This window comes from Manacus vitellinus, unplaced genomic scaffold (genome assembly GCF_001715985.3).
Source record: "Manacus vitellinus isolate BGI_N305 unplaced genomic scaffold, ASM171598v3 scaffold_30_pilon, whole genome shotgun sequence".
Lineage (NCBI taxonomy): Eukaryota > Metazoa > Chordata > Aves > Passeriformes > Pipridae > Manacus > Manacus vitellinus.
The window spans coordinates 8166207-8191286 of record NW_021940291.1 but is presented as its reverse complement, the minus strand read 5'-3'; the positions used below and the strand labels follow the sequence as shown (position 1 = coordinate 8191286).

The following is a 25080-nucleotide window of genomic DNA, read 5'->3' as shown; positions in this document are numbered from 1 at the left end:
GTGTCCAGAACTTTGTATTTAGGAAGACTGGACACATTTAGGACTCCTTGGAGGATTTTGGTTTTTCACTGCAACACATCTTGGGTAATCTCCATCTTGTGGAAAGAATCACAAGATGCTACAATACATGTAAGTGAGTGGAAAATTGTCTTTATATACTTGTGGTTTATGTTATAGGCAATTAGCCTGCTGTCTTAACAACTGTCAGAACCATAAGATTTTGAAGTTATTCCAAATATGCACAACTGTCATGGAAAGAGCAATTAGACAGAGGCAATAAAACCAACTAAATAGTTTCTGAATGCATCAGAAGGATGACTAGATTCCTAAATTACTGTGTAATATTGCAAAGTATATCTATATCTCTGTGATGGAAAAATCATGTTTGAATTCAGTTCTGCATCCTAGACCTTGGATATTTCCTGGTTTAAGAAATTTTCATGAAGATACTCTTCTTTAGGTGTGGAGGAAATGCACAACACTTAGATATCATAAAAAAACCCTGAAAAAATAATCATAAAATAGCTGTTACTTAACAATACATATTTTGCTTAACTATATAGAAGTTCCTCACGTAATTATGTCTTCTTTCTAGGTGCTTTCAGAGTTATGTTCAATATGCTTTTAATAAACATTGCCATGTTAACAAACACTCCCAAACAGTTACATTACTGTTTGAGATTTGCAATCAACCGATTACCTATGCCTAGCCAGCCCAGAGAAAATGTCATTTGAGCTTGACAAGTCCATCCACACCAGCTATGTTATAGTTAGCTCAAGCTACACTAGCATCAGTAAGAGCATCTTCAGAGAGCTTGTTTTTGGGCTCCCATGCCATGGTGAAGCTCATGCCACCAGGCTTCATCATGCCTGTTTAATTAAGAAGCTGGATTATGAAGAACTTGACTTGCTTTTGCAGCTTCATAGGTCTGTGCAGATATGCCTTAGATAGACATTTTATGGCATTACAGTCTACTTTATTCAGTGTAGTCCCACTGATAACACAGCAATGCTGAGTGTTTATGAGGATTCCTCTAAATCAGGAGGATGCAGCCCCTGACTCTGCAACCCTTTTATTTTCCACTTCTTGCTCTTTTTTTTCCTCTGTAGCTCCATTCCCTTCTACCTATCTCCACACTTAACTAGAGGTAAATTATTATAGGGGACACTTAAAGATGGCCAGCAAAGGACTTCTAAAAACTGCAATTATTCTTTTTTGTTTCCTCACATTTACCTTCATTTTTTTTCAAGTGAGAGTTCCTTTCTTCTCCTGTGTTCCTTCCTCACCCTTCACTTAATTTTACCAGCCTTGTCAGGTCTTGCTCTCTCTCTTCCTGGAGACAGGTGTGTCCCCTTTTCTTGATCATGCACTGTACACGTAGGCAATGGGATGACAAATCTCAAACAACTGCTGCCTTCTCCAGTTGATTCACTGGTTGCAAGAGCTGAAAAAAAATAAACTAATGACCTTTCAGTGAAAAAAAATTATTTCAATTATTCAGGCTTTTACTTCCATTCTCTGGGATGTCAGTATCTCCTTTTCTGCCATCATGAAGTTTCCCAAGATAAATAAGGTCTTCATTTTATTTTTAAAATGCTTTTTACACTTTGTACTTCTAGTGATTTCTTAGTGCTTGCTAAGGAGAACAAAATCCAGGAGGTCAGGGGTTACTTTTCCTTTTAGGTTTATGCCAGGAAATCATATGACCTGCACACAGAACCTCCAGAGGGTTGAATGTGTAGCAGAAGAAGAAATTCCTTACTGTGTGGTGAGGCCCTGGCACAGGTTGCTCAGAGATGTTGTGGATACCCCATCCCTGGAAGTGTTCAGGGCCAGGTTGGATGGGGCTTTGAGCAACCTGGTCTGGTGAAAGGTGTCCCTGCTCATGGCAGGGCATTGGAACTGGATGATATTTAAGGTCCCTTCCAACCCAGGCCATTCTACAATTCCTTAATATTCTAACAATCAAATTATATCCTTGAGGATATATGTGAATCTCCACATAAAAGATATACAAGTAAAATTTTATTCTCATTGGAAACCAAGAAACTGTCAGAATATTTGGTTTTTGTATGCTTTGGTTTTGGGGTTGGGGGTGTTTTTTTTATACTGAAGGAACTAAGTAGAAAGTGGGAAAATTAACACAGATCAGTGGTTCTTAAAACTTCTACATTGGATCAAATGATATAGCTCAAGTCCTAAAGAAGTGAAAGATAAATGTTTTCAAAAGCTTCTTAACTGCATGCTTTAAAAGTATTTTAAATTCTATTTCCATGAAAACCATGCAACATTTCTGAATAACTTGACACATCGTCACACTGTCTGTTTTCAGACCAAACAGAGCTTTGGAGATGGATGATTTCTGAGGTTAAGATTGTATTACTGATTGTATTACATCAGAATTGTGTATTGTGTAAGATATTGTGTGAGATATTGTGTGAATCACTGTTACTACATCTTCTTACTACCTATGTCTGATTTATGTCAAATACTTAAAAATTTATTTATGTATATAGGCCTAGTTTCTGTTGTTTTTTTTTTTCTGTCTAGAAATCTGTCAGTCTTTGCTCTGCAGCTGATTAGCAATGCTCACATGCCTAATTCATGCTGGTCAATATTGGTGGCAGTGACATCTAGCTGGGAGGAGAAGTCAGCAGGTAAGGTGGTAACATCCTAAAACATTCTTTCTAAATCTGCAGGAGTTCATCAGTCAACACTCAAATCAAGAAGAGAAATCAGCTACATCAGAGTCCAGATTGAGCCTGAGTTCACCAGGATTTCTGCAGGGTTAACTTGGCCCTGTTTCTCTTTGTTATTACAGTGACCATGGAAAGGTTCTGTCGTGTCTGGGCTGTATCAGAAGTGTGGGCAGCAGGCTGAGGGAGGTGACTGTGTCCCTCTGCTCCGCTCTGGTGAGACCCCACCTGCAGTGCTGCCTCCAGCTCTGAGGCCCCCAGCACAGGAAGGACATGGACCTGTTTGAGTGAGTCCAGAGGAGGCCACCAAGACAATTCGAGGGACGGAGAACCTCTCCTACAAGGAAAGGCTGGGAGAATTGGGACTGTTCAGCCTGGGGAAGGCTTTGGGGTGACCTAACTGTGGCCTTCCAGTACCTGAAGGGAGCTGACAAGAAAGATGGAGATGGTCCCTGCCCATCCCAGGGGCTTGGACAAGATGATCTTTGAAAGTTCCTTCCGATCCAGGGCATTCTATGATTCTGTAATTATATATATATATTACATTCTATATAATTCTATGTATTATTTGCATAGAAAATTGTTCAGATTTTTTTTTTTTTCTCAGGAATAGGCTTTTTGGCTCTCTGGTTCCTTCTCACACATGTGAGAGATTTGCTTCTCAATCATACAAATAAGACATTCCACATTTTTTGTTACAGCAGCAGAAGCCAACCCTTTCCCTGTGCACCTGCTGATCCCTTGTCCCCAGGAGAGGGCAGTGCTGCTGGGAGCACACTCGTCTGCAGCACTGTGCCTGGAGCCAGTAGGGAACGATCTGTTCACAGCTTTTGACTGTGTAATAGAGAAATGCCTTCAAAATAAGATACAGAGGAAAATGTGTTCCCTGTATAGGTATATTACAACCTATAATGTGTCCTGTAGCACTTAAAACTGGGAAAAAAAGTATATTTAATAGCATACTGATTAGGCCCTGGATACACAAAGTGACCTTGCTCAGCTTTTTAATATATGCAAGAATTGAAGACTACACATGTCAAGATGATAAGTAAATTTTCCTCCAAGATTCTTACAGTTTTTTTCTTGTTTCCCCAGCAAGTAAACCCCTATCCTTGCTCTCAGTACATGGGACACTTGAATCACTTGCTGTGGATGTCATCAAAAAGACAACTGCAGAAAAGAAGGTCCCCAGACTAGACATCAGTTAAGCACTAAGTTCTACAACTTATCCCTGTAAGAGCTGGAGGAAGTCTCACAGAAACCCACAGCCTCCCTAAAATATCACCAGCTCTGCAGGGGCACAATTTACAGACCTTTTTTTTAAATTTAAACTTGCATGTTTTTGAATAAAGCATAAGTCCATTGAGGACATCAATAAACTGACATCAGATATCAGAATTTAATACAAAAGTGGCTTTGCTGAGACTGGGCTTCCTGCTGTGCATCCCTACCTCCACAGCAGTTAAAGAACTGTCTGTGCTTGTGAATGCCTGGTTGCCTCTCCAAACAGAAAGCTGGGAGCTGGGGAATTTGATCTGTAGGCCAAATTCTCCTTTTGAGATCACTGGTATAAGTGAAGGAAGAACATTCCCCAGCAAGAATGTTAGGCTTGTGGGAGCAGTGCTCTCAGGGAAACCTTATGTGTATCAATAAAAAAAAAAGAAAGAAGCATCCTGGCAGCGTGGTTTCAAGAATAAGTTAGGAAAATTTGGTCCATCTAATTTACACTGAAGGAAGCCACTGCCACTGAAGTCTTGAAAGTGTTGTCACAGCTGTTTTGGGTCAGAAAACAAAAATATTGAATATATTGTACTCTGTGTGCATACACAGAGGGAACAGAAGTCCTGCTTCTCCTTGTTGTGTGTGATATAGACAGTGTGATAAGTTCAAATGACACCTCTTCCCACACAGTATTTTGTACTTTTGATTTGTTTTTCTGGTTTCTGATATAGATATCTGAAGAAATCAATGAGATGTACAGATATAATGGTAAGATGAGCCAAGAAAAATGCATGCTAGGCAAGGAATGACCTTTGTGATACCTCCACCTCAGCAGATCCGCCCTTGATTACAAATATTCATGACTAATGGTATTGTTTTAATTATAATGGAACACTTATTGTTGAGATGTTGCAAATGCATCTGATTTTCAAAAGCTTTTGTATTTGAATGTTTTGCCAGTTCTTGCTGAAACTCCTTAAGCAGCAATAATTTCCTATGAAACTTGCCAAAGCCCACTCATAGCCAAGATATTGCCTGATAAAAATCCTAAATGAAGTAAACTACATTGATTAAAAAACTATTTAAATGCATAAGGGTTCTTTACTTTCATGTAAGTACTTTTTCAGTATCTGGATTCCTTTTCTGATTAAAACAGAAAGTGAGGGGAAAAAAATCCTTGTGGGAAACTTATGCTTCAGTGGATGAGAGCTCTTGACATGTGCTGTTCTTAGGAATAGAGAAATTTCTAAACCAGGTCAAACTCAAGATCCATCTTCTCTTCTTTATCTACTACATTTTAGCATTTTAAAATAATTCTGGGAGATAATCGAGGCAGGACCTTCTTTGTTTATGTTGGTTACTCTTGCAATTTTTTTTCCTTTTTAATTATTAAGGCAATCAACATACCTAAATAAATCTTGCTGTTGTGTAACACACCTGCTCACCCCAAAAGCCTTTTTCAAAGACTGATACAACTGGTTCACTATCCTCTGGAACAGGGGCTGTTTCTATTGAATGTTTTTCTTAGTGTAAACAAAACTGAATACTGAAGATCTTTTACCTACCTTACATAACTTCTTTCTTTCTTTAGTTACTATATCACTTGGCTTGTAGCGGCATTTGAAACCCTAGTTCAGCTTCCTTTGTACAGCTAAAACTTAATTATTTTCAATCAACATCTCTTTATATATCTTTAAATATGACTGTCTTTTTTTCCTTGCTTTCTATTTTGCCTATGAAGCTGCTCTGTAACTACCTCAGTTTATAATCCTTTAAAAAAAAAACCACAAATTGCTGCAGAGACATGGTGGAAGCTGTGATCTGAGTTGTCTGCATATCTGGCATATGTTTTTTCCTTTGCTTCAAGAAGGGTGATCCTGGAAACTACAGGTCAATCAGCCTCACTGTTATCCCTGCACAGTCACAGCATGGGCTGGACTAACACCTTGCAGTAGTAAAGGCTGGGGACTGACTGGCAAGAGGGAGAGCACTGCTGGGGGGCACTGGGCTAAGCCTGACTCAGCAGTGTGCCCTGGCAGCAGACTGGGCTCTGTCCACTGCAGCACGGCCAGCAGGCTGGGAGAAGTGGTTATCCTCTCTTACTTAGCACACACTGGGCTGCACTTGGAATACTGTGTCCAGTTTGGGGGGCCCCAGCACAGAAAAGATGATCGAGTTGAGCAAATCCAGCAGAGGACAACCATGACAGCCCAGGGGCTGACACTGTTGTCCTATGAAAAGAAGCTGAGAAAAGCTTACTCATCCTGGAAAAGACTCAGGAGGGCCCAATAACAGCCTTCTGTACCTAGGAGGAGGATACCAAGAAGACAGAGCCAGGCTTTTTGCCAAGGTACATCGTGAAAGAACAAGAGAAAATGGCCACAACTAGAAATATATGAGATTCTGACTAAGGAAAAAATTTTTCCCTTAAAGGTAATTAAACACTAGAACAAGCGTCCCAGAGAGTTTCTGGGATCTTTGTCCTTGCAGATTTTCAAGACCCAACAGGATAAAGCCCCCAGCATCCTGGTCTGAATTAGTTGTTGACCCTGCTTCAAAGCAGGCAGTTGTACTACAGGATATCTGAGAATCTAAATGATTCTGTGAAACATGAGGCAGTTGAAAGCCTCTTCTTTTAAAGATGTTACATTGGACAGTAACTTCTTCTGAACACTGAGAAATTTGAACAGCCCTTTGTATTTTTTCATTGTCTGTACTCAAAGCAATGCAAGGTATTTCTCTGAAAATGCAAAATATTGATGTGATATCATCACGTGGTTAGTCTAATGCTATTTACAATGCAGCCACAGAAGCTGAGTGACTTGTTAACACCTGTGTTTCTCCATCACAGAAGGACTAGGATGTAAGTAAATGCCTGTAACAAAGTATTTATCATACTTGTGCAGTGAGATAATACAGAGAAGTGTTTTATTACACGGAGGTGGGATTGGCACCAGCAATAACAGCTGTTAGCACGAGGCTCCCCAGAAATCCAAAAAAATTACAGTCATTCCATTCAGTGTTCATAGTTTTGCAAAGAGCTTTTACCTCATGCTTCAAAAGAACAGAGCTATAAATTAAGGAGAACAATACATATTTGTATTTATTCAGAAATATGGCATGTAGTGTGCCACAGGACTGATTATAAACTAGGAATAAAAACTGAGGAGAGAACCACAATAGAGATGGATAAAATAGTGAAGGTTGATGGAAAGAAAACAAGTATGTCTGGAGTGCAGAAAACATGGACACACGTAGAGTGAAAAGCTAGTAACACACAAAAAGCTTTAAAATCCAGCCTGCAGATTTTGTGTCATTCCTCTGTGAAGATCAATACAAGGAAGACAATCTAGGAGACTGGGAAATATGTGCCTCTTGCAGGTGTCAGGTCACTTGTGCCAAAAGAGCTTGTAAACATTACATAATAGAGCAGTAATGGACTGGCAGCCCTGTGGCCTGCTCTGCCACCTGGAATGCAGGACCTCTCATACCAAACGAGCTCAGCTTCTGGTCTCTGCAGCCGGGATGTTATGGGAAGGTATCTCCACTTCCAGGCAGTGATGCAGGGGCCTTTGGGTAATATTTCCTGTTATTCTAGGTAGATTTCAGCTTTGAGATTTGTGGACATAGTTTTTCCTGTTTCTGTTTCCTCATCTGTAAAATGTGTAAAGTAATTCTTCCCTCAAAGATGGTATGAGAATAACCACGAGCAAGAGACCTGTTCAGGCATCAGCGACAACACAGCTGTAGAGCACCTTTTCCTGGAAGGATACTATTCCTCTAAATATATCCTTAGTGTGATGAGGTCATATTTGAGCATGTGTGTCTTCAGCCCTGGTCATTCCAATGCAATGTCCTCTCTTTATGTTATTAGGCTGCATGGCCACTGCAGCAGGGACACACAGGATTGCTCAGCTTGAGAAGGCAGTGCTGGATGTATATTTGCATGTATTAAGGACCCCTATGGTGTTCTGTTTGTAAATGCTTCCAATACACAACTTCACTGTAGAAGGCCCGTGGAGTTCTAGAGAGTTAGAATTTGATCCCAGAATGGCTTTTCCACTTAGCATACACCAGGTCCAGATTTGTGTACAGCGGCTCCTTTAAGGATAGATTTCAGAATTACAGAATGAAATCTTCCCTTCAGTATAAAATGCTTCTTAAATACTAATGGTTTCCAGAGGAAGAAACACTTCTCTGGCTTCTGTTACAACCCTAAGTTCAAGGACAGCCTTGTAAATGTGCATCCTTCAGTTTGAATAATTGCACCCCCTCACACAACTCAGCCAAGTGCATCCAGCCTAGTGCGTCAAAATATGCCTTTTTGACCCTAACTAATTTCACTTTAAATCAGTGTTCTCGTCTGATATTTCAGGCCCGCTCTTCTTTTTGAATGTACTTTAACAAATATCTGCAAAGTCCAAGCCCTCAGAGGCTGAAAATTAGCATTGCTAATGTCAACTGAACAGCTGCTCCAGCGAGTGCTGAACGTAAACCAGAGGGGATGCACTGATTTCACAGTGGTGTGCGAAGAACCCGATTTGCAGAGTGAACGAGCGTGTTCAGAGAATAGAGTTATGCAATTCATCTATTCTGGGGATTAGCCATTCCCAAGGTTCTGAAAAAGGTAACTGGGTTGGGCTATTTATAGAGTCTGTTCCTACAGTTACAGCACAGATGTAGCACGGAACGGAACCAGTCAGCTCGAGCCACCTCCTCTGTGCACCTTGGTGAATTTATACTCTCACAAATGTTTATACATCTCTCAGGTACAATGAGATTTAGGGGTCTGGGATGCTACTATTGCCTCAGCATCTGTTTGCACATTAGTATGCCCTATTTCCTATTAGCTTCTGACAATGCCTTTGGTTTTCAGGTCATTTGTATTACAGAGATACAGAGAGACTCCTTTTGAAGGGGTTTCCTTATGCAAAAGGGAAGAGAAAGGGCATTAATCTTGGGAAAACTAATACAGTAATTGCCTAAATTACTGCTAGGGATGGTGACTTAGAATCCTTCCTTTACATGATTCCCTGTTTCTAAGATGCATTTGTAGGATCACTGTAAAACTACAAAGCCCATTGTTACTCCTGCAGGATGATAATTGTGCATAAGAATCAATGAAAAACTAGAACCTGTACTCACAATCCTGAGGTCATGCAGAATTGTACAGCTTACAGGAAGAGAAGGAACAGTTTATAGAAGGATAGCACAGGTTTGGGCTGCTTCTTATAGATTCCACTTTTTATATAAATATTTGTGTATATATAGTAACTTTTATCTTTTCTTGAATATTGAAAGAATATTTGTTTGGGTAGTGAGCAGTAAGAAGAGGGCAGAGGAGACAATAGGAGGAATGGGGAAAAGCCTATTCCTAATAGATGGGTTATCAAGAAAAAAAATCAAGTTAGGGACAAGATTCTATAGGGATGACCATTTTAATAGGGACTAGGAACCATGGAAAATGAAGTGATTGCTTAGGCAGAATTGGTTAATTTTTACCTTCACTAGTCTATCCCATGAGATAGGGAGATCCCAACGTAAAACAAGGAATAACAGAAAATGAGGGCAGAAATATCAGGTTGGGTCCCTCACTACTCAGCATTCTATATTGCCATTCATGGACAGTGCAAGATAAGCAAATTTTGATTTGTTTGTATCCTAGTCCAAACTGCATAGATTAAAATGACAGTGTGCAGTGCATGGAAGTAGTGATCTAGGCCTTTTATAAAAAGCATAGAAAATTAAAATGAAGAGCCTGAATATGGAAGAAGAGACACAGCCTATGAATCGATTTCAGTGGAGGCTAAGGAAAGAACTAAACACTTTAAGATGAAAAATTTAAAAATGAGATAACCTGTATAGCTTTCTAAGAGAGGAGACTTACACATGTAAGTGTGTAAGAGACCCACTGATGGTTATGATCTACTGAATTAACCAAAACTCCCACTACAGGTAATAATTCTGCTCTCCTCCAGTGAAGATCACAGTACAAAAGGCCAGGGGTGATGATCTGTAGAGCCAAATTCCAGCTTTTTCTTTTGAATCTCATGGACTCAACATAGAAACTGAAACATGGAGAAACAGGGAAATAAGAGCACATTAACTGTTAAACACTGAGACCCACAGAGCTGCACTGCAAAGTGCATTTTCTCATAGACTACCCTGTCCAATCCAACCAGAGAGCTGAATGAAGCAGAAAGCAGAACAGGGAGTGACTGGTACTCAAAATGCATACAAGGTGCTGGACTTCTCAGTGAACTAGAATCTGAGAATTACTATAAGATTTTCGTGTTAGCACTGATGTTTCAGGAGATTCTAGGAAGATAAATGAGTTTTGAGAAAATTACTGGTCAACATGGAAGGATTTAAAAGATGCATATAATGCAAATAAAGTGCATGTGCTAAAAATGAAGAAAATAATTAATTCAAGAATTTGATTTTAACAAATATTAGTAATCTAGGTAAAAATTTCGTGAAAAGGATGGATTAAATAAAGCAGGGAAAATACAGAAACAGTGTTATCCCTCTAGAAAATAATACAAATATACATACAAATACATCAAGAGTTTCTTGAAGAAACTTCAGGTCAAAATATTCAACTATGGAGTTAATCTTTAATAAGTATTTGTCTAGACATTTTCATTTAAAGGGGTTTATTTTGGGGACAAAGTCTTAGTGTATAACATAAAACATTTCATTTGCTGTAATTCATAGCTCAAGTAATAAAAAGCTTCATGTAAAATGCAACATATTTTTCATCCTTTGTATCACCACTATTAGAGAGAGGGTCTGCAACATCTTGCATGTTTATATAGCATCTGGTACAATATTTTCTTTCAAAACCCAAACAATCATTCACACCAGTTCTGTTATGTTTTTAAGTTTTTCATCTGACTAGGGACTAAGATTTTTACAGGATAGTCACTGGATTGAAGGAAGGGTCTAAAATGTCATCATTCATTTGTGAACTGTACTCATCATTGCCATGAGATTTCATCAAGCTCCAGATTGCTTACTTGGATGCTATCTGCTTATCTGCAGTGGCTGCAGAAAATATGGGAATATGAACTTGAAATGTCTTTCCAGTAGAAAGGACAGAAAAATACGTGGCTACCTGCATAAAATGTGCAGACCTTCGTTGTTTCATCCTGCATCATCCCGAGTCTCCATGGTTATTTTATGCCGAGCTAGCACTTTCATTCTCACAATGGTTTTGTTAGGTCAAACCCAATATTTGCAGATATCCTCTGCTCCTAATATTTAATCACTCAAACCTTTTCTAGTAGATGTCTTAAATGTTTTTAAAAAGATGATTTTATGGAATGTGCAGATATGTGCAGATATATGCTGAAGAGAAGGTTCCCGAATCCTGAAGTCTTGAGTGAAGAGCTTCAGGTTGGAAGAGGAATGGGAGTGGATTTTAGACTCACTCCTGTTTCAGTATTAGATGCATTTCCCTCTGGGGTTGCTGGTGCTCTCAAAATCAGTCTCCTTGTGTGGCTTGTCAGGGATGCCACGTTGGTTTCAAGGATGACAAAAAAAGGGCACGAGCCCTTGTTACAGCTTCAACTGCCCTGCAGGTCACCAAGAGGGAAATCAAGCCTGCACAAAGCATTTAGAGCCAGTAACAGCCAACAAACATTCTGGCCTGTATATGACCATATATATGTGTGTGAATACATCTATGCATAATTCAGTTTGGTATGGATCCCAAAAGTCCTATCATCCAACAGCAGTTTTGAGTACTGTACCAGCTTCCTATATAGTGGGAAAGGTCATAAACTACCTCGTTGTTCATTACAGCACTGAATTCAGCAGAGCTTTGACAGATTGGTGTTTGTGTCATGAGGGCTAAGTGATCACTGACTGTAAAATAATTTCCCAGGAATTTTAAATCCAAAGCAAAACTTATATACTTTCATACACAATTCCATAAATACTTACATATTCAGTTAACAATTCACCAACAGAACTTTAAAAATCTGCCAATATGTACTTGTTGAAACTAACTTTTCTTATTGTTCAGGATGTACAAGAGCATTTTTGTTACTGACCACTGAAATATGTGTCTGCAGAGACTCAGAGGTAGCTCATCTTCATGACTTCCCTTAACAGCCATTTTAGCATTCCTCCAGGCTGCTCTGGGCTGTTTCACCAAGCTTCAGATTCTTCTCATGAGAGAGAGATGAGGTAAGCAGGACTCTCCATTTGGTCTTCAAAACAGCCATGTAATGCTATGTGAAATTCAATGCAGCCATGGTATAGGGTGGCATGCAGAGAGCAAGCACTCATGCATTCCTGATCATGTCATCAAAGCCTGGCATGTCCATGACAGGTCAATAGAGAAATTCTCTGACAAACTGCACAGCTCTGTTAGATAACATGGCTAAGTTACACTGGGAGCAAAAGTGAGTGTCCATTCACACATTCTATATGTTTTATATAACTAGTGAAAACTCTAGAAATAATCTGGATCACAATTATTGTGACAGGGTTCAGTCTATCCCCCAGAAAAGCAAGTGAACTTAAAGTCAGGTGGGACTAGACTGGGACTAGAATCTACCAGCTTCTGTTTTCTCTCTGATCTTTTCCTCAGTGATGTTTGCATTTCACCTGTCTTTGTCTAAATGCCAATAACCTAGAAACAAACATCATCAGTATATACTTTACTCAGAAAGATAACAGGGAGGTTCAGGAACATTGTGATTCTCAGATGAAAGATTTTATGTACCTGGAGAAAAAAATACACTGGCGAGCAATTATTTCCAAATGCACAGTTGCCAGTAGCTGCTAAAAGCACGCTGTAGGAAGCAGATTGGACACAAACCAGAACTGTGATAGGCAATCTTTTGATTTTCACAGAAGCCTCTGTGCTGTTTTTTATCTAATTGGAAACTGGCATGTGGTTGAAGCTTCATCTAGCTGCATGAACCCACAGAGCACCTGAAGATACCCAACATTGCTTACATAAATTACCGAACACGCCGCTGCGGTATTTGAAAAGCCACAACTCTCGTCAATCAAACGAGGTCCTGAAGAGTTTACTGACTGTCACTTTGGCTTTTCATTGTGTCAAGGGAGAAACATTCCTTGGACACATTTAGAAAAGTTGCCTCACCAGTCATCCAGTGTGTCACCAATTACTTTGCTCAACGACTTACTAGTGTTCCCCCAGCCACAGCCGCAGTCAGAAAGCATTTCATCTGGAACCACCCACTGGAGCAAGCAATGGGGGAAAAGCCTGCTTTTGTAAATAGCACTGCAATAATCTGACTGCAGCGCTGAAGCCTTAAATCTAGAGGATGAAGAATTCTGTAGGAATACACCAGATTACATAATTAATTTGTGAAAATCTGCTTTAGTCACTTAAGACTATAATTCTAGGCAGTTCTGTGTCCTCTAACCATATTCCAGTAATGTACCTCAGGATTTGTTTAATTTGCAGGTGCAGTATATTTTCCCCTGACAAAATGAATAGAATACACACGAAAGTACACACAAAATTCAGAATTTTTACAATACAGTCATTGCTCACCTACCTGGCTGTAAAACCTGTCTAATTGCTTTCCCCTTGTTTTCAACCCTGGAGTCTGGTTACATTCAATGGCACAAATTCAACGTCAGTGGCACACCACCTGCAAGCAAAGCAACACAGATTTTTTTCATGCCCAGTTGATTCAGGTATCTGTACAATCTATAAGGGAAGGTCAGGGAAGGGTAGTTTTCTGGCTGATCAAGAAAAAGTCCTCTCAGAGGAAAAGGCTGTGGTCAGCTCTTCCCTCCCACACCGTGATTCCAGCATCCAGTTCTTCCGGCCTCTCCCTCATCCTCAGAAGTGCCGTGCCCTTGCTAGGTGTCTGTAATGCCTCGTGGCACAGAGAGGCCTTTGCTGTAATAAACTCTGAAGTTTATAGCTATATTGAAAATTGTTATATTGTCTCATTTCCAGTATAGCATTCCATGGGTTTAGGTGATGCTCAAAGAGGACACTTGATTCAAGCTTAGATCCTGCTTGAGAAAGTTTGATGGTGTACATAGAGAAACAGCCACATGTTTGAACTACAATCTTTTAACATTATTGTACTTCAGCCTAAGTCTCATCAAAAGTTACCTCTTCCAAAGGGAAAGAAATGTCAGTATTGACAAAGCAGCATCTACACCAGTAGTTTGCAATCAGCTTCTGAATTGGTTGCCTTTGTCTGGTAGGTTACTGAAACATTTGGTGGTTTATATTCTCCTGACTGCTCTTTTCAGTCTTACCCACTGAGGCTCATTCTTAGCCTGCTGCTTTCAGGATATGGAAGCTCAGAATCCACTGTGTTTTCCCTCTTCTTACTCCAAGAGGAGTAAAAGTTGTCTTCTGTAGGTCAGTCCTCATTTGTTGGCACCAAAAGTTCCTAAGAAACTGCAGGATTTTCCATATTTTGCCTTTGTATTTGTGTGCAAGGTCTTATACCTACAAAGGATCGTGAAATGCCTTTTAATTGAGGGGATAATGTTTATTTTTTCTTTCTTTTTCATGGTAGTGTCTATAAATTTGGGTAGTCTTAGGCCTCCTACTGAACAGCAGTTCAGCAGTTGTTAGCCCTGGTTTCCTGGGTTCAGTTCTTCTACTAAGTAGTCCCCAAAAGAGATATGAATTTTTAAAAGGATGCTTAAGAAAGAGAAAATATTGAATCTGAACATGAGTCATCATCTGCCTGAAACATTAAAAGAGCTCAATACCATTTTCAGTTCATCGTTAAACAGTGGATACGGTGTCCAAACAGAAGTGTACACAATTAAAATATTTGGTAAATAAAATACATTCACTTGGTCCACTATCTGCCATTTACACACTTGATATGCCAAGGTTAGCAAATACGGATGAAATTGGGCAAGTTACTAGCAGCTATATTTTCAAATAATATAATTTCTAGATGCCAGGGATAATAATCCAAATCAAAATAAGTTACTTTTTTTCCCCTGCATATAGAGTCATGCAAATTTTGAGCTGCAATGTGAATTTGCCATCACAGTTTTTATTTTTTACATATAATGGGGCCCGTATTTAATGTTTTTTAATTTTTACATCTTCACTCATCTGAGGCGAACTGCTTTTTTTTTTAAGTATCAAGTTAAGCCATCTTTGTTTGAGATTTTAGGTACAACCTGTCAATACCTTTGAATAAAAACGACAATAAAAAGAAATCAGAGTTGCTTTAAGGAGTAGGCATGCTGCAAATAAACCAGCTAAAATTACATCTTGTTTAAGGGCATCCATACTGACACACCATAGGTTGTCTGAAGTCAGGATTCTCAATTACAGCATCATACTCTGGTGTTTCCTCTGTATTAGTTTTATTCAAAGCTCCAGCCTGGAGTCTCTACCAGATTTACTTGGGTGTTGCAGGGGGCACAACTGCAACTCAGAGAGTAACATGGGCAACTCAAGTCTGCTAACACTCCTTTTGCAATTGCTGCTGATGGTTTATTGCCAGCTTTTGCTATCAGTTGTTGCCAGTTTATGAGAAATCATGATTTTTTGTTCTGTATACAGACACTGGATTTTCTAACTCTCATCCTTTAGTTCAGGCTTTGCCATCCATGCTAAAGGTTCCATAGGAATGCCAGGCCTCTGTAAAAAAACCTGCCTTGAGGGTTTTGCTAAAGGTTTCACACATATTGTGGTAAAATCTAAAACATGGAGCTTTTCATTGCCACTTTCAAATCCTTTCCTGTTATGCCATGTCCATTTTTATTCACATTATAACTATGAATATACCTTTGTAATAATTTAGTCACATTTTTGCCCTCAGGTTAGTATCCCTGGAGGTCACAAGAGACACAAATCTAATAAAACATATTCCCATAAAGCCCCTGCATTTGTGTGTAGGGGGAAAGGGTATTGACACCTGACAGTATAATGCTGGAAACTATCTTTACCCTGTTTTCTTGAACTTGTCTAAGTGAATGACTTCATTACTTCTCAGTTACTCACTTTTCTATTTACTAAGGGAACCATGAGATCTCCAGAGCTTTTTTGGAGTTCCTGGTTTTCCCCTTCCTTTTCCCATGAGAACAACATCTACGCAAAGCAGTATTATAAAGTGTATTTTTTTATCTCTTTATGAAATACCAGGAGAATATAAAATAAACATAAGGCATTCGTGGTAGAAGCAATAATATCTTCCAAATTGTGTGTTAAAATGTGCAGATGCAAACTGGCTTTTGTTTGTGGGTTTTTGGGTTTTTTTTCTGGAAAAATACACTGGAACCCAGAAGAAGTGCCTAATATAGGAAAAACATCTTGCAGCCAAAAATAATCTTTCTTCATGCATATGGGAAAGTACCCCTGATTTACACATTTCCCTTCTTAGAACGTAGGCAGAGCTCTATAACTCTTTTCCAAGATTCATAAAGTACTAATTTGTATCACAGCTGCTTCAAATGCCTTCACTCTACCTAGCACATTTGAGGTGTTCAGGGATATTCACAGGGGCAGGTGGAACAGATCATTTGAACAACTTTTCAGTGGCACCAGCTTCTTTTTAAAAAGAGGATCCTCTATCATTCTTGGGGCTTCTGCTCCTCTCCAGTATATTCTTTTACAAAGAAACCTTCTAGCTGGCCTGAAATGACTTTTCTTATTTCCCACGGGCATTACAGATCTTAGCTTTTCAATATTTTGTTTTAATTTGGCATTTGTAGATCACTGACCTTGCAGCCTCATTTAGCTTCTTCACAGCTACCCAGGACTTTCTTTTTGCTGAGACCTCTTTCCCTGTAAATGCTAAATTAACAAAAGCATCCGAGGGTGGGTACATGAGGGTCAGGAGGAGGGTGTGTGTCAAGAGAGTGACATCAACTGAGACAATAAAAGGGCTTCCAAGTTACTTAGAAGCTCTATCTTAAAGTTACATTTAAGGGGTCCACTAAACCAATTCAGTAGTCTTTAAATATACTTGACATCAAGAGACAGTCATCTGCCGACATACCCAAACCAGAAATCTCTTTAACATTCTATCTGGTAAGTACACTCCACTTTTTCTTTCCAAGTTCTCTGGAAGACTTATTTAGAACATTTTATCATTGATTCTTTATTCATTTTACCTTCATTTCTTTCCGAATCCCTTAAAAAAAGGTGAGTGTTAGTAAAATCAAAGTGTTATATTATCTGAACCAAATCTGTGAAATGAAAAAAATCTGAGGCAGTGAGTTAGAAATAACTTGAAGTGAATTCATGTCCTGAATTTATAATATTGGGTTAGATGGACTGCCAGGACCACAGTCATAATGTCATGTAAGAGACCATGCTATAAATGCCTTTCTGACCTGGAGTAAAGCTGCAGAAACTATTGCAAAAATGGTACTGTGGAGTTTTATATTTCTTAAGTTTCAGTTATTCTGTATCAAGTTTCTTAAGCTGTAACAAAAAGATGCCTTTTCTGACTGCCAATACTGAAAATCCAAACTGGAAACTGATACTGGAACTCTGTCATTTCTGCCTGTTGTAGTATCATCAGCAATAAATATTTTCCAAATATATTTCAAATGGCAGTTTTGCTGATGATGTGCAAATCAGAGGGGAATTCATACTGGCAATGCAGGATTATCCCTGAAAAAAATGAGGGGCTAAATTTTTGATTTCTCTTATGCAACTAAACAGGGAATGACAGAACTCAGTACTGAGTTAGCCTCTCTGCAAAATTGTCAAGTTTCAGCCTCTTCATTCTAAAGAATATGCAAAAGAAATAGATAAAATAACAGAAGTTTTTACTTGCATAGTTATATACAAGTATTCCACAGCACTTGAAGGCTATAAAGTAGTAATAATAGTAGTAGTAGTAATAATATTGGAAGAACATGGTGCTTTTCACCTAGTTATGCAAGAGACAGGCACCTAGAGGATGATGATGATGATGACTGATGATGATCATGATGGAGGGCATCTAAGGCTGAACAAAGTTTATAGAGTTGCTTAGCAGGTAAGTTGCTAACAAAATTAGGCTTGGAACTAAATTCTTCATTTGCATTCCTAAGCCATTTCACAAAAAAGGCTATTTTTTCAAAAATGATGTCTTTCTTTGGATTTAAGAGAAATTACTTGAAACACAGATTTACACAGGTATTCATTTCTATCTTTGTAGACAAAATGACTTCTATAAAAACCCTGGCCCGGACTGCAATCCTCTTATACACCATATGCTTTCTTACAAACTCTGATGGGAGACCAATGGTGTAAGTACATTGTTTTACACAGGAGGGCTTTGGCTGTTCTTTAAGTCTTCTCTTAGGAATATCATTGGGTAAGCTGCATCCCTTGGGGGTCCACACAGGAAGGCATCTTTTGTGCTGGGTGAGGTTCTAGCTGGAACTCACACTTAGACACAACAGCAAGCAATTGAGAGTCAAATCCACAGGGAATCATTTTTCCTTAGCTCTGATGATCACAGAAAACTGCCACCGAATAAATGCCATAGTTTGCTTGATCTAATTGACCTAATATCATATAAGCCCTAAGCTGATTTACAACAGCTAAAATAAATGACAAATACACAGTCAAACAGGATTGTCACAAAATGTAACTATTCCCATTTTTTATGCCTTCTCACTAATATTTCACCATCCACCCTCCCTCTCTTGTCCAGGTAACAAACCAAGCAAAATCTGCTTTTTGAAAGATTCAGTCAAATTGATTTGACTTTCACTTGTTCAAATACAAATTCTAGTTACTTTGTTTTCTTTTGTGGGCTTTTTGTAATTAGTGATTCAGAATAGAATTTGTTACCATCCTACTGGTACCACGACAGATATTAATGCTATAACTGAATATTTGGGTGGGAGGTTTTGATTTACTGGACTCTTTAATCATGCTCTTATTTTACCTTCTGCTTCTCTCATTCTAAGCCACTTGACTGATTTTCTTACCAGCCCTTGACTGAAAAAAACCAGCACATAAACCAAAATTTTCAGCCGTTATACTAGGTGGCAACTAGGCTTGCTAACCACATTTTAAATAAAATTTAAAAATTCCCCAGAAAAACGCCCAGACACCTGCAAACTAGGGAGTCTGGAACAACATTTTTCTATCCCTTACAAATAAGAGAGGCAGCTTCAACAGCTCTGCATTGTGGTACCTCACAAAAGTTCCCAGACCCAGGTCTTTGAGTGAGGATCAGGAACTCAAGAAGGGCCACCACGAGCCTCTCTCTTTGCTCTTGTTTCCTGCAGGAAAAGGTCAGTGAGTGAGATGCAGCTGATGCACAACCTCGGGGAGCACCGACACGCTGTGGAGAGGCAGGACTGGCTCCAGATGAAGCTGCAGGACGTGCACAGTGCCCTGGAGGACGCCCGGACCCAGAGGCCTCGCAACAAGGATGACATTGTCCTGGGCCGGAGGCTGCTCCCCGAGCACCTGCGGGCAGCAGTGCAGAAGAAACCCGTGGATCTGGACAAAGCTTACATGGATGTCCTCTTTAAAACAAAGCCATAAGGAAAAAAGGCCAGAGCACTGTGTCTGTCCACGTGAGCACGTGTCTGTATATCACTGATCCAGTAGGGCATTTCATTGTTATTTATTCAAACTGCGGGAGGGGTTGAAGGCTCCGCTCAAGGTTGAGTTAGACATCTCACAAACAAATAAAATGTGTTCACAGTCTACCCAGGACCACTGCTGCTAATTTCTGGGTATCTTTTGGCTAATGTATCTTACAAATTGCCAGCATAAAAGACAGAAAGAAAGTTGAGAAATCATTTAAGACCTGTTCTACAACTCTTACATGGGCAGCATTTGTAGGTAATCACTAGGACTGCTTGTGCTGTTAACCAGCAGTGAATAAAGTCAGTGGAGTCTGTCTGCAGAATAGGGCACCCTTTTGCCTAGAGTTAAATTCTGTTTGACTTTGTACTAATGAAAATATGTAAACTTAAACCCACTTTGATTTTCAGAAGGAGGCCTAAAATCAGATGAACATTAATTACACAGCAAAAGCTGCATGATAATAACTCAGGAATAAAGAGTGCAAATATAAAATAAAATAAAGTAGGAAGACAAAGCTTATAAGTAGAATGGGATAAAATTAAAACCAAATATGAGATATGAAAGTTTAATTTTGCAAAATACTGAATCGAAGGGAAGGTTTGATTACCTTCCTCTCCTCCAAAAAATTACAACCTATAATTAACTGCAGAAACAGTGGGAGCAGAGATGGTAGCATGTATGTAAGCACAGCCCTAACTATAGAACCAGGAAATGATTCTATACCAGACAATTACAACTGAAACGAAAATCTTGCAATATAATTTTTTTGTCCCTCAATTTCTCTATAAACTATATATCTCTGAATTCCTGTATGATGTGTTAGGCCTCATGTGTAAGTAATTTTTGTTTGTGAGAGCAGTGGCTCTCATAATTAAAATCACTCATTTGCATATGCAATTTTTTTGTAGAATTAGGATCTCAGGTTTCCAAGTCTCCAAAAGGAGAAACATTAACATGCAGAAATCATGCTGGGAGAGGAACCATGATCTCTAATACATTCAAACTCTAAGCAAGGCTCAGAAAGAAATGGATGGGGAAAAAATCAATTATGACAGTAATATAAAAAGCAGCAACTACAAAATTATTCTGCATGGCATATGCACAGATGTGTTTGGGATCTTCAGTCAGTTCTGAAGAATCAGGAAGTTTTCTCAGCAGGAAGAATGGTGGGTGCCTCCAAACTTGGCGGAGCTCAAACCCGGTTGAGTTGCTGCTCTGAGCCGAAGTGGCTGCATTCATGTTCCCATGATGATCCTTATTTGTTTGTTTGATGTCTAGCACGCCTTGGGGAGCCCGGCAAAAACCTCCTCAAACATTACACATATAAATTCAATCTGCTGAAGCCTAGAGACTTGTAACTAGTGAGCTGTAGTTCATCATCTTGGCTGTACCTCTATCAATGTAAAGGCCCTGGTGCTATGAGCAGATGGGGTGTCTGGGCAAGGGCTCCCTGCCACCTGTCTGGTTGTAGAATCGAGGCCTTAAAGTGCACTTTCTATTTATTCTTTTATCAGACATCTGTGCTAACTTAAATAAATAAAATTGCATTTTTGTACCTATGTCTCACTTATGTATTACCAAATAAAGTGGACCAAAAGCTCTTGGACATTACATTAAAGCATAATACCTGACTGACCTGTGACTATTCTAATATAATTTAGCATTTGGGACAAGCCTATTAAGCCATTTTATTTTATTACAGCAATATAAAAACAAAAATAATGATGAGAGCAATTTTTATTTTTGCTTTCATCTTTCCTGCACACAAAATCATTTTGGTGGTTAAACAAAAGGTATTTACCAAGCACAAACCTATTCATGTCCCCTTACAATAATGACACGTTCAGAAACTATGTAATCTTCAAGTGCCAAAATGATAAACTTTCGCAGTTTGATCTAAACAAAGAACTCTATTTTCTAAATAACTTATTCTTCCAAAACTTCAGCTATCCAGTAGATGAAAGATGCTTACACAAATATTTAAACTTTCTGTACACTTACAATATAACTCTTCAGGACTAAAGACAGCACAGTAGCAGATTAATTAGTGCTGGGTAATCCTCACCAGAAATAAGATGTAATTTGAATGAAATTACCTACTAATTATCTAGAAAACAGATTTGATATGGCTTTTCAGCTTAAACCTCTGATCAGTGTAGCAGCAGTTAAAACAGAAAAAGGTTCAGAGTGGGGCAGAGGATATTATAAAAAATACCTTGATACCAAAAAATTCATCTTCACCTGGACAAACGTGCAATTTTTGTCATCTTTCTTTCACAGATTAAGGGGACTAGAAAGAGGATGGTAAGAAATAACAGGGCCACTGAAACACTTAGATATGATAATAAATGGTAATGATGTCAGTCAGAAAAGAAATGAATCAAAAGAGGCATCATAAAGGTATGTCAAGTGAACAGTATGGAGAGATAAATGGTACTGCCTACCCATCTTTCTGAGGGAACGAGGAAAGAGGCAAAGAATTGAGTTTGCCCACGGTTGAATACGGAGCTTTGAGCCACTGTGAGCCAAAATCTCATCTCCAGGAAATGTCACTGGAGGAGACATTGGCATTGCTCTTGGAGATGCTTGAGTTCTCTTCCCACGCTGGAATGTGCCCTAAGTGTGTGCCAGGTTGTGTACTTGCATGCAAACAGTGTAAATCACTAAGTGAGCCAGCACTTCACAACAGATTCAGAGGAGACTTCAGAGCACCCCTCAGAGTGAAATGAAGTTAAAAAAGTGTTGGATCCACAACCCTTCACGTCCACAGGATCAGCTTTCCAAAAATGAGGTGCCTCTAGAAGGCCTCTTTGCACATACCTCCTTTTGAGGGAGGAAACAGAATCACAGTCACAGAATCATCAGGGTTGGAAGGGACCTCATCCAGTCCAACTCCTGCCAAGGCAGAGTCACCCAGAGCAGGTGACACAGGAACGTGTCCAGGTGGGTTCTGAATGTGCCCAGAGAGGGAGACTCCACAGTCTCCCTGGGCAGCCTGTTCCAGTGCTCTGCCACCCTCATTGGAAAGAAGTTCTTTCTCATATTGAGGTGAAACTTCTTGTGTTTCAGTTTTTGGCCATTGCTCCTCATCCTGTCATTGGGCACCACTGGAAAAAGTCTGGCAACATCCTCTCAGCACCGCCTTTGAGATTTATATGCATTAAGGAGATCCCTTCTCAGTCTTCTCCAGACTAAACAGGCCCAGCTCCCACAGTCTCTCCTCATAGGAGAGATGTTCCAGACCCCTACTTGTCTTTGTGGCCTCCACTGGACTCTCTCCAGCAGCTCTTTGTCTTTCTTGTGCTGAGGAGCCCAGAACTGGACACCACACTCCAGGTGTGGCCACACTAGGGCCGAGCAGAGAGGGAGGATCACCTTGCTTTATAATCTGACAAGGGCTTTTTGCCAAGAGGGAGGATCACCTTGCTTTATAATCTGACAAGGGCTTTTTGCCAAGACCTATGTGCTCAAAGACCTATCCCATGCAGACACACATCTGTTGTACACACCTGGTTTTTATAAAATTCTCACTGAAAAGAGAGATAATCACATCTCTCACTGGTGACTCACTGAAACAAAAAACCACTAATTTCAGTATCCATCATCAGGGGGAGTAAAACAGTAGTAAGTGAAAAAAAAAACAATGAAAAATTGACAAAGCCAGAATCACATGAAGTCAAATAAAAACAGGATAATTAGTCAGATCCTACCCCTGGAGATTTAACTGCCCGTGATTTGGCTTTCTAGGCTGCTTCTGACTTTGGCTGCTGTAAATGTTACTGTTTCATGTTGCTCAGTTCACTGCTAAACGTGTGGCATCTGACTCCTCACCTTGTTAGCACATTCTGACAGCTTTTGTGAGAGCTGCTTGGCCCTCATTGTTCTGCTGCTGGATTTCTAGAACTGTGTGGTTTATCTCTGTGGCCATTGTTAAAGGATGGAAAAAGAGAATTCATTTAACAGATCCATGTTTTGCTGTATATTGTAGCAAAGCTTCTGTTCTTTGTGGGGTATTTTGGTGTAGCAAAGGCACAAATCCTTGCTCTCTTGCCCCCCCTTCCCCTCCTTTCCCCAAAGAGCATGAGGAATATAGCTTGTCTGTCTGATGTTCCCTGTCTGAAGCAGTGAGATCTGCTAATGCAGATCTCAATGTACACCTCAGGCAAGTCCAGAGGTGTATACTCACTGAATCCTGAGATCAAAACTCCGAGGTGTCCCTGAAAGAGGAGGATCTAAAATATACCAAAAGCACTGGCTGTACAGTTCCAGGCTCTGGAATCTGACAACAAATTAATCAAGTTCCTCCACCAGCAGTTAAATCAGAACGCCTGCTCAAAGTGGATACACTCATCAGTGGGATATAGATTCATGTTCCCTCTTACCCACATGTTTTTCCTGGGAAATCTGGTCCAAATCTCTTAAAATCTGGTTTAAGAGATTCTGGTAAGACCCCATATATGGTGGTTGGTCTTCAGAGTGGGGCTTCCCCAAAATATCCCCTGTGCAACAGGACTGGCTTCCCACAGTGCACAGAGAACAGACGGACATTCAAAAGGTTGAGCAGAAGTTTGGTCCTTGTCTTTCTCCTCCCAAACTGCCCACTAATTCAAATTTGCTTCAATATACTGATTATCTGGAGTTCTACAATCCTTTCACCTGATATGGAAGTCAAGCCCTGCTTAATATATGATCCTTAATAATGATGCAAGTAGAAGGCATCTTAGAAGAGAGACAAATGTTCTTTTTAATCTGAATCTCATCCTTCAGCTATCTGAATACAGCTGGCACTCGGTGTTGGTTTATTCTCCCTCCTCCACCCCATGAGGATTGCAAAGGGTTCAGTGTCCTCTCAACACCTGTGACACTTCAGTGCTCTGAAGTTACCTAAAATGCGGGACATGGTAGTTCTGCTGGGGTATTATGGAACGACAGCCACGTCCACTACATTATATTCCTAAATAGACTGCAGATTACACAGAATCTATACAATTTATAGGGTTGTACAAACACGCAGTTGTAATTTAAATCAGGAATGGGTTTTAGGATGAAGCTTGAGATATCAGATGCCAGCTCGCCTAGATAAACTCTGTTATGTGATACCTGCGCCACTATCATCCCCTCAGTGCTGCTCCACAGGGAGATCCCGGCTTTGCAGGGAGATCCCGCTTCCACGGGGGAGATCCCGGCTCCTCAGAGGAGATCCTGGCTCCACAAGGAAATCCCGGCTCTACAGGGGAATTCCAGGCTCCTCAGGGCGATCCCGGCTCTACGGGGAGTTCCAGACTCCTTAGGGGAGATCCCGGCTCCACAAGGGAGATCCCGGCTCTACGCGGAGTTCCAGGCTCCTCAGGGGAGATCCCGGCTCCACAAGGAGATCCCGGCTCCACACCCCCGCCGTCCTCCACCGCCGGCGGGCGGCGCTCGCCGTCCAGCACCGCCCCGGCCCCTCACACCGGCCGCCCCCTACGCTCGGCGGGGAGGATTTATCACGTTTCTCTCAGTGTATTTTATTCTGTTCCTGTTTGCGGTGATCTGTGCTTTGTTAACGTTTCACTCGTACGGTGTTTGTTTTGTTGTGTCGGTTGTTTTGTTTTGTTTTTTTTTTCCCCTGTCGGTTTTTATCCACGCGGGAGTTT

At 40.1% G+C, this 25080-nt stretch overlaps 1 protein-coding gene and 1 long non-coding RNA gene across 2 annotated transcripts; one reads left to right on the top strand and one right to left on the bottom strand.

The window, feature by feature from the left end:
• Positions 1 to 876: 876 nt before the first annotated feature.
• LOC108640282 lies at positions 877 to 24654 on the bottom strand. Its single transcript, XR_001921057.2, has 3 exons — positions 24545 to 24654; positions 13461 to 13556; positions 877 to 1445 (listed from the first exon to the last, which is right to left on the bottom strand). It is a non-coding gene; the product is annotated as an uncharacterized LOC108640282 (long non-coding RNA).
• PTH (parathyroid hormone) lies at positions 18056 to 19396 on the top strand. Its single transcript, XM_018076013.2, has 2 exons — positions 18056 to 18141; positions 19135 to 19396. The coding sequence occupies exons 1-2, from the start codon at positions 18056 to 18058 to the stop codon at positions 19394 to 19396; spliced, it is 348 nt and encodes a 115-aa protein (XP_017931502.1).
• Positions 24655 to 25080: the final 426 nt, after the last annotated feature.